Below are 10,976 nucleotides of genomic sequence, written 5' to 3'. Positions count from 1 at the left end.
GTGGATTTCCTATGGAAATTGTAGTGAGAAAGGTGTTTCTCAACATGCCATTAGGTCGTAAATGGATCTGGTCTAGCAGAGGTGGGTTGGTTGCCATGGGTACCAGGGGGGGGGCCTGGTGTCGTTGCAGACATCCTGGCATCCAGTTTATTGGGTGAGGGGACTGTGACGATTTGTTAATCTAATGAATAACTGATTTGTTAAATCAAATGAAAAATTGTGTGTTTGATTGGTCCAGACGCTACAGTGCACTACCTTATTTTGCTGGTATTGCTTTCTTTAAACTTTAATACAAACTCCTACAGTCTTTTGGATATTGAGGTTAATGCCCTCAGGTGTAGGGCAACACCTCAGAGAAGGGCTAATGCTGAAATAGACTCCAGAAAATACATTTGATGAAAGAAGGAAAAGAAAATAGCCACTAATTTTTGTCTTAGAGTGGTGATACAGAGTGTAAGGTTCAACTGTCCAGGAAAACTGGCCTTTAGACACATCTTCGCACACAGGATGTGTTCAGGTTGGTCATTATTGACATAAACTAAGAAAAAGCACTCAAATTTTAGCTGAAGAATTTAAAGTCAGCATGAAACAGAAATTATAATATATGCACTAACATAAAAGTTTTGGGGTGAATAAAAATTTTAAATGTTTTTGAAAGTCTTTTATGCACACCAAGACTGCGTTTATTAAAAACAACAACAACAACAACAACAACAACTATATAATTTATATTGTGAAATATTATACAATTTAAAACTACTTTTTATAGAAAACTATTTTATATGTACTTTATTCCTGTGATATTACTCCAGTCTTCAGTGCACAAGACTGGTAACATGAATTAAGAAGAAAAAATAAGATTTTTTATGCCGACTTCAATCACTTGGTATGTTGCAACTATGGGCTATATTTATACAAGTATAAACATGAGTTTGTAATGTTTCATCCAATAACAACAATTCTCTCATTCATTCACTCTCAAGCCGCTCCAAATCTATTTGACCTACTTTCTTCCATGCAACACAAATGCATTACATGCAATCACAATGAATGGAGTCTGAAGCATTCAAACTTAGCAAAAGTATATACAGTTTAAAAGTGGTCTGTGTGACGTATGTGCTATTTGAACTTTTCCAAAGTAATACAAAAGCTCTGGGTGAGAAAAATACCAATTTACTGAAACCAGCTGTGTGAATTTCGACTAATAGTAGTGAATTAAGTGTTCAGACAAGTTTTCTGAACTATTCTAAACACTATTCATTAAAGAAATCTGAAAGAAGGAAAAGGGCCACATACTATGCATTGTGTGTTTTTTTTTAGGATAGAGCTCTGTGCACTTAGCCTAAAATTCTGCCGGTTGAGCACTGAATGGCAGAGTCGAGCATGCTCACTGGCATATCCCAGCATGCAATGGCAAAGAGATGCTGACACTGTTCAGATGGACCCAGTCTATGACAGTGCAGAACACAAAATTACAGAGTGTGAAATGATAATTCTGACAAGATCCCTACAGTAGACTGCTTGATCCAAACAAAAAAAGTAGATAAATGGACAAAGTAACCATCACATTTGGCTTTTGGCGAGGCTCTTGCTAACATGCAAGGGCTTTGTGTTTGACTGTGGAATTGTGGGTACTCAGAGACATGTTGCTTCTCTGCATCTGTTCTTTTATTTGCGTTCACCATCTCTCATGATATCAGCGGAGCAAACATGGAATCCTATAATCCAACAAGTACACAGCTGCAGCAGACCACCGGGAGATCAGCACTACTATTGTTTGTATGTTTGCAGCAGGTGGTGTTTATCTGACAGCCTTAAATACTTGGCCAGCATTTTTTCCCCCTTGACAAGACAGCAACAACATATTGTCTCTCTTCTTCATAGATGATGAGCACAATCACACCTGAGTGCTTCGCATCACCCCAGTCTCAAATCACTCGTCTGTTTAAATCGTCCTCCCACAGCCCACATCTGCTTCCATTTCCACAGTAAAAATTTCTTCTGGGACCAGAGATGTACTCAAATAATTAATGATAGCAACTTGCTGCAGGATTTGCTTCACTACTTAATTGAACCAGAGCCCTTGCATTGTTTTACAAGGGAGTTGGTGCCGGACTGTTAAAGTCTAAAGGTGAAGTGTGTAGTTCCTGTGCCACAAGCAGTACTAAATGGAAGTCCAAAAATAACAACGGTTTCCCAAAAACTCTTTCTTCCAAAAACAGCTAATTCTTGACCTAAACCAATTACCTCTGCGATAGATCACAACATTAAAACATACTTTTTTGAAGCACAAAAATTATCTGGAAAAACAGGCAAAAGATGGTACTAAATGTCTTTTATGAGGAAACAAACCGAGATAATATGAAACTACTGACTCATTGAATATGTATCAAATAACCATAAAATTTCTATAAATATTTAAATACTATTTAATTCATAATTAACATTATAAGTTTATATGTATATACCATTTAAAAGTTTGGGGCCAGTATGGTTTTTTGAAAGAAATTAATACTTTTTTTTTCAGCAAGAATGCATTAAATTCATCAAAAGTGACAGTAAAGAAAGATATATTATAAGAAAAGATTTTTATTTCAATTAAATGCTATTTTGAACTTTCTAATAATCAAAGAATCTGTTTCACTGTTTCCTCAAAAACATTAAGGTCTGCGTGAACCGGAAGTTGCTGCCGACTGGATTTCAGTATGGTGACGTATTTCCAACTGAAACGGAATACTGAGTAGAGGCCGGGGTTTTTATTTTTGCGCTCCCCCTCTCATCTCTCACTCACAGCAAACTAACGGTTGGAGGGGCGTGGTTAGGCATATTCTGCCCAAGCTGTCAAACTGACGTCATTAGAGAAGGCATGCCATTCCAGAGCGGAAGCAAATGATCCGATTTTGATTAAAGATTACCAAGACAATTTTTTTCAGAGGATTAACTTGCACGGATTAATTGTTGACCTTAAGACTAGCAATGTGCGCTAACAAAATAAATATTGTACATTTTGATTTCATGCGGACTTTAAGCAAAACAAACGTTTTCAACATTAATAATACTCAGAAATAATTCTCGAGCACCAAATCAACATATTGGAATGATTTCTGAAGGGTCATGTGACACTGAATACTGTAATGACTGCTAAAAATGTAGCTTTAAAATATATTTTTTATAATATATTTTAAAATATATTATACAAATATATTTTAAAATTTATTAAAATAGAAAACAGTTGATACTCATTTAATTGTAATAATATGCACTACATTTAACTATAATTTACTATTTATTTTATTTTTAATTAAATGCAGCATTGGTGAGCATAAGATACATTAAAAATTCTTACTGGTTCCAAACTTTTAATCGGTAATGTCCATATAAAAATATATGAGATTTTTAACTTGTGGAACCCTACTGGTTACTCCAGAAGTCAACATGTTGGCCTGATTAAACAAACACAGCAATATTTGAAAATGGCAGCTATAAAACTTACTGTGTAGTTGAAAAAGACAATGCCTTTTAACAGCAAAAAAAATTCACACTTCGACTTTAGGCCATTAGAAACAAAATGGGAAGACAGCATACTATCATTGCAGGGGACTTTTACTCAGTGGCCCTTAAGATTTGATTTTTTTGGCGGACATCCAATTTCATGATCTCTAGAGCACCGTGGCTGGGCTGAGGGATACTGTCTGACCTGTAAAGCTTGAGGAGAGAGAGAGAGGGGACCAAGATCATTATCTCCCCTCTGAGTGCAGTGTGTTTTCCCCACTGACCTGTAGAACGGCTCTGACCCCAATTGCTAATGGCTGTCCACCAACTTCACCTTGTTTTGCCCTTTAGATGTACGATTACTTTTATCACACGCCCCCTACAACCTTTCAGAAGCTGTAATCCTCACTGTACATTCAACAACCAACACACAACTTTGTGCTATGAGTCCTAGCATTTACTGCTCGGTATCAGTGGTCGTCTTGTGTAACCAAACCTCAATGGAAGCGAATTTCAGGCATGCACTGTATTGTATAGAAACCACATCTCCTATTCATAAGTTACACAGCAACAAGGACAAATTCATTACACAAAGCCGAAGCAGCGTGATAAAGGCTCATTGATATCAATAAGAAAGATTTTAAATGTAGTGCTTGGGCACAAGTTGGAAATGTATTTGCCGGGCTGGTGCGTTCTGTGGAAGCAGGGACCCATGTATCATCCCAGGCTTATGAGTTCAGACCTGCCGTTGCAGGAATAATGCAAGAGGAAATCCCAGCTGACAGTGCAGGATTGTTCCTCTCATGCACAATGAAAGCAATAGCAGACTATCAAATCCAACCATTTAGCCCGGTTTTAACACAAGAGACTTATCAGAGCTACTCGTGACACACACTAATGCATTAAAAGAACAGTTCACCCAAAATTCAATTATTCACTCACCTTCATGTTGATCAAATCCTGTATGCCTTTCTTTCTTCCGTGGAAGATTAAAGAATTATAAATAATTTAGCTGTATGCACTTTGCAGTTAATAATGCAATGAATAATGATTCAATAATGATGCAAAAGCACCATTAATGTATCATAAACGTGGTCCATTTTACTTACGTAAGTTATACAATAGCATTGTGTGAAAAACAAGTCTTCAATCATAGAAAATGTTGATGCCCTAGATCTCCTAGAGAGAACTCTAGAGAGTTCATAAGAGAAATGACAATGTTTGAACTGGAAATGGATCATTCTTTTAATTTTTTTTTTTTATGAATCCAACTGATTGGTTTAAATCACTGATTCAATAATTCAGTTTCAGCTCAATATAGGGCAGTGTTGTTACTGTTAACAAAAACAAAAACTATTAAAATCATTTTCAGTAACTGAAATAAAGCTGTAAGCATTGCAATCATTTTAATTTACATAAAATAATGTTAATCATTAGGTAATGTATAAGTTAATTAGTAAACATTAACAAGCACATTATCTCACGTTTCTATTTGAATATATATTAACTAACGATCCGTTAAGTATTATATATTTTTTGTTAATGATGAAAAAATAATGAAAGTTATTATAAAGCATTACTAATACGGTTAAACTTTATTTGTAAGGTGTCCTTGTTACAGTGTAAATATACATTTAAGTACTGACTGAGTAATATTAATTAACTACATGTACTTGTACTACACATGTACTACATGTGGTTAGGGTTCGGATTAGGGTTTCTTACTTGCATGTAATTATGCATAATTAATTGTTATTATAATAGCATGTACATGTAACATGTTTAACAAGGACACCTTAAAATAAACTGTTACCACTGCTACTAATAAATACTATAATAATATACTAAAACTAATACTATAGTAATATATATATAATACTAAAATAATGCTGCTGTAGGGGAAGATTATCATTCAATAACAGCATAGTTTTGTTTGAGAAAAAAAAAATCAAACACTTGGAATATAGTAGCCATTTGGGCTATTTTTATGATGCATTTTGAAGATTAACACTTCAATCACCATTCACTGCAACAGCATAAAAAAACAAACCAACAAATCGAAGTGACCAACAAACTGGCGAACTGTTCCTTTAAACACCAACAATGATGTTGCTTTTGTGTCCAAATGGAAAGTACATTCTAATACAAATGATTTGCGACGTCACGCCTATGAGAATATTCTCTAACATAGCGTATCTCTACACAAGCAGAGATCATATTAGTCTGCTTGAGGAGAAACCATGAGTGAGACGGTCTACAGCAAGCGTTGATCCAGACAGCTGTCAGAGAAGAGATCAAAGGGTCTGGATGAACTCACTCCAGATCAGTGCGCAGAGCAGTAGTGAATCTGTGTAAATACTGTCAGCCATTATGCATGCGCACAGACAGCACTGGCTCAGGTTGTATGACCTGTGAGGAAACCATGGCCTTCTGTGAGCACAGTGCATTGCTCGATCAAATCTCGCTAAACTACAATAGCTAGACCTCTGAACTCGGTCTGTGGACTACATATCGCAACACCTCCGCAAAACCATTACAGAAAATGTGACCGATGAGTGTATGGTGACCTGTGAGGTTACTCTGCATCCTTCACTGCCCACAACTTCATGGCTTCAATACAATAAACCTGACTGTATCCATAGTCATTCATATAAACGCACATATGCACTACTGTTCAAAAGTCTGCGGTCAGAAATGAATACTTTTATTCAGCAGGGGCGCATTAAAATGATCAAAAGTGACAGTAAAGTATACTGTGTGTGTATATATATATATATATATAAAGATGCATTTTGAAGATTAACACTTCAATCACCATTCACTGCAACAGCATAAAAAAACAAACCAACAAATCGAAGTGACCAACAAACTGGCGAACTGTTCCTTTAAACACCAACAATGGTGTTGCTTTTGTGTCCAAATGGAAAGTACATTCTAATACAAATGATTTGCGACGTCACGCCTATGAGAATATTCTCTAACATAGCGTATCTCTACACAAGCAGAGATCATATTAGTCTGCTTGAGGAGAAACCATGAGTGAGACGGTCTACAGCAAGCGTTGATCCAGACAGCTGTCAGAGAAGAGATCAAAGGGTCTGGATGAACTCACTCCAGATCAGTGGGCAGAGCAGTAGTGAATCTGTGTAAATACTGTCAGCCATTATGCATGCGCACAGACAGCACTGGCTCAGGTTGTATGACCTGTGAGGAAACCATGGCCTTCTGTGAGCACAGTGCATTGCTCGATCAAATCTCGCTAAACTACAATAGCTAGACCTCTGAACTCGGTCTGTGGACTACATATCGCAACACCTCCGCAAAACCATTACAGAAAATGTGACCGATGAGTGTATGGTGACCTGTGAGGTTACTCTGCATCCTTCACTGCCCACAACTTCATGGCTTCAATACAATAAACCTGACTGTATCCATAGTCATTCATATAAACGCACATATGCACTACTGTTCAAAAGTCTGCGGTCAGAAATGAATACTTTTATTCAGCAGGGGCGCATTAAAATGATCAAAAGTGACAGTAAAGTATACTGTGTGTGTATATATATATATATATATATATATATAAATATATATATATATATATAATTTTTTCATACATTTGAATACAGTGTGCCATAAAACTGCTGACAAATATTGAAATATCAGGCCTCTGGGACTCTTCTTCCATTACTGCATCTCCTTCTATTATTATCTAAAGTTATCTGAAGTTTATAAACTATTAACGTTCAGTCTGATAAATAATGCAAAGAAACAGGAAGTGAAGTTCCATCATAAGGACAGATGGGCTACACTTCATGACTTATACATACACGTTTTCCGAGCAGAGTCCTCCACGAATAGAGAGGAGATGTCCTCGTCCACTCCCGCCTCGTTACGGGCAATGCAGGTATAGGCACCGGTGTCCTCGAAATGGACATTACTGATGTGCACCTCGCTCCCGTTAGCTGGAAAGGAAAAAAAAGAATGAAGGAAAGCGTGAAGTGAACCTTTCCACCATCACTTCTAAATCACTTGAGACAGAAACAGCTCTATTTATGTAAGTTCTTCTAATGGGATGGCAAAAAATGTGTTTGATAACGGCTGAAACATTTATAGTGTTCTCAAGTTGTCATGTTAGCTTTAGTCTGAACAGCTGACGTCGGAGGAATGTTTGTTGATGAGAGGCCCCACAGGGGGGATTGTGGGATTGAGTAAAGATCTAGATCATGACAAACACGTCAATCACTGCTACAGTGCAACCAGCAGGCATCACGGCTAAATAAAGCTTCTTCAGAATGACAAGATCAACGTTGGCTTGTGTGACGATATGGGTAAAAAATTTTTCAATGTGAAATCAGCTAATGTAAAGCTTTTGTTGAGAACAGAGAACTGTACTGTCATTAGACTTGGGAATTCCCTGAGTTCTAATTCAGAACTGGTTATATTTTTATCTTGACAGTTTTCTTCACTACTTATTTAGCGTTGCATTAACCGCTACTGAATCTACAGTGCCAAACAGAGCAGAATGGTCGGATTACACAATGAATTACTCTTATGAGTCGGTTCTTTTTAGCAATTTAAACACTTACAACTAACTGTGTGACTAGATGTTCCTAAGACAACATTATGCATTTGTCATTATTATTATTTTTTTCAAATGCAGAATAAAATGTTACTACATTTTCAAAAGTTTGGGATTTTCCAGTAAGATCTTTAAATATTTGTGAAAAAAATATGTAATAACATAATATCTAATACAATAACAAAACATCTAATAATTATATCTTATGCTAATCAAGGCTGCATTTATTTGATCAAAAATACAGTAAAAACAGTAGTAATGTGGAATATTATTACAAAAAAAGTTTTTTTTAAATTTTTTAATTTTAATATAGCTTAAAATGTATTCCTGTAATGCAAATCTGAATTTTCAGCATTGCTACTCCAGTCTTCAGTGTCATGTTCCTAAGACAACATTATGCATTTGTCATTATTATTATTTTTTTCAATTGCAGAATAAAATGTTACTACATTTTCAAAAGTTTGGGATTTTCCAGTAAGATCTTTAAATATTTGTGAAAAAAATATGTAATAACATAATATCTAATACAATAACAAAACATCTAATAATTATATCTTATGCTAATCAAGGCTGCATTTATTTGATCAAAAATATAGTAAAAACATTAGTAATGTGGAATATTATTACAAAAAAAGTTATTTTTTTATTTTTTTATTTTAATATAGCTTAAAATGTATTCCTGTACTGCAAATCTGAATTTTCAGCATTGCTACTCCAGTCTTCAGTGTCATGTGATCCTTAGAAATCATTCTAATATGCTGATTTGCTGCTCAGGAATCACTTATTATTATAAATGTTGAAAACAGTTGTACTGCCAAATATTCTTGTGCAAACCTTGATAGTTTTTTTTCAGGATTTTTTAATGAACTTCATTTACATTTGAAATCCTTTTGTCTACTCTGACTTTTGATAAATTTAATGCATCCTTGCTGAATAAAAGTTTAAATATAAAAGAGCAAACAGTCTTACTAACCCCAAACATTTGAACGGTAGTGTATACTTAATGTCACATCTAAAAAGACTGTGAAAAGTCATTAAAAAGTCTGTTTAAACACACCTTTATTATTAAAATGTCATATTTCATTTGGCAGTGGAATTGCATTTTCATTCCAAACATTTATTTCTTAAATAAACTAAAATGCTCTTGAATGGGACCATTAGGAACCAGAATCAAAATGATTGAATTCTTTATGATTCCCATTCATAATTGTCACATACTGTCCTTTTGTGTGGAAGTGTGTAATTTCTGTGCCATCAGCAGCATTACTGTTTCAGTCATAAGAATTACATTTCCAATGGTTATTTGTTTGTACCCTGAAGTGTGAGTTGCTTGGAGAGTTTTGTGGTGATGTCCATGCCGTTCTTCAGCCATGAGAGTTGTGGGTCAGGGATGCCCTCAGCGTAGCACCGCAGACTGGCTGTGACCCCCGGCTCGCGTGCCTGGCTCTCTGGATACACCCGGATAACAGGGGGCACTATGAAAAAAACAGAAGAAAGGACAGAAGTGTACGCAAAGTGAATAAATAAACAAATAAACAACATCCTGAATGGTTAGAAAAGCAAAATATATTTTTTCCTTTTATTTACAAGAAAGTATTTGTTTGCCTTTTGAGTTTCAAATATCCTGTATATGCCACCAAATCATCACAGATACTCAAATGAGCTTGAGAGGATGGTTGCCAAGTTGTCATTAATTATTAAATAAAGATTACTCTTAGAAAAATAAAAAATACAAGCCAAGCATGATAATAATAAGAACAACAATTATAAGTATCTGTATTTAACCAGTTTACTTTATATGAGAGGAAATGGGAGAAATGAGGGGAAATGTTTGGACAGCAGTGGCGGGGGCACCATTTTGTAGCACGCAAGGGTGTTGATTTAATTAAATGCTTTGCTTCAAGGCACAGGGAGTAGAATCTGTGTCTTAAGCTCCCTGGGACTCAGACTATTTACTGTGGAGTTCAACTCACGATTGGAAGGCAGAAATCATTTAGTATAAAAATCGCGAGCTCAGGCCCTTGTGGTGTTCCAAGATCAGCTCATTGGTAATGAGCAGATTATGATAAACAGTAAACCATGTGAAAACAAAGCCATGCATTATGGAAATGTAGGAAAGCATATCAGCATATATGTGATACCGAGTTTGAGAAAGAAAGAGCAACATATCTAATATAATTCTAAAAGAATTATATTATTGAAAGAGTTGTATTGTTTATACAACTCAAGTGTTTTGAAGCCATAAAAAATAGCATGTGAGGAATAAACCAGAATTTAGGTAATTATTAGCCAAATATCTTCAGCCAAAACTGTGATATGGCCAAAAAAAAAAAAAAAAGCCATATGGACTTGTTCTTTATTAAGCTCAACCTAGAAAAGATAAAAATCCATATGAAATGACTTTTCTTTCTGTGTGTAGATGTCTGTGTGTGTACCTGTATCTATCTTTGTGTGTATTTTATTACCTGGGGATCGACTTGAGATTGTCCCCTGTGTGAAACGCATCAAATCTGACAGCTCTATCACAAAATTCTCATGGCCCCTTGTCTCCTCCAATCTCCCACCTTTTATTCCTCTGCCCTCCTTTTCTTTGTTTTCCTCAGTGTTGATTTTCTGTGTGAATAAGCAAGTGCCTTTGCTTGGCAGCCTGTAAGTCCGCCATCACTGGACCGGATAAATTCTCTGTGTGTATTTGCTCCTCCGTGAAATTGAGAGTCAGATTTATTAGTTTATGTTTGTCTTTGTCTCTCTTGGTGTGCGGACGTGTCCATTACATGCGGCAGTGAGAAGTGTGTGTTATTCTGGAGCTTTTGTATGTGTATATATAGTTTTTATACATTGTTACAATAAATAAGAATTAATATGGTATTTTCCTCTATTCTGTTAATACTATTCTATTCTA

At 35.6% G+C, this 10,976-nt stretch overlaps 1 protein-coding gene across 2 annotated transcripts in view; it reads right to left on the bottom strand.

Annotated features, from left to right (window-relative positions):
- fstl5 (follistatin-like 5) overlaps positions 1–10,976 on the bottom strand; it is a 130,345-nt gene that overhangs the window by 20,782 nt on the left and 98,587 nt on the right. For both annotated transcript variants that reach the window (XM_016573581.1, XM_016573582.1), the window contains exons 9-10: positions 9,388–9,549; positions 7,323–7,457 (exon numbers count right to left, since the gene is read on the bottom strand). In XM_016573581.1, the coding sequence (XP_016429067.1) occupies positions 7,323–7,457; positions 9,388–9,549 (297 nt within the window). The remainder of the gene's footprint in view (positions 1–7,322; positions 7,458–9,387; positions 9,550–10,976) is intronic.

This window comes from Sinocyclocheilus rhinocerous, unplaced genomic scaffold, assembly GCF_001515625.1.
Source record: "Sinocyclocheilus rhinocerous isolate Xijiao unplaced genomic scaffold, SAMN03320098_v1.1 scaffold111, whole genome shotgun sequence".
Taxonomy (NCBI): domain Eukaryota; kingdom Metazoa; phylum Chordata; class Actinopteri; order Cypriniformes; family Cyprinidae; genus Sinocyclocheilus; species Sinocyclocheilus rhinocerous.
This window is presented reverse-complemented; position numbering and strand designations above follow the sequence as displayed.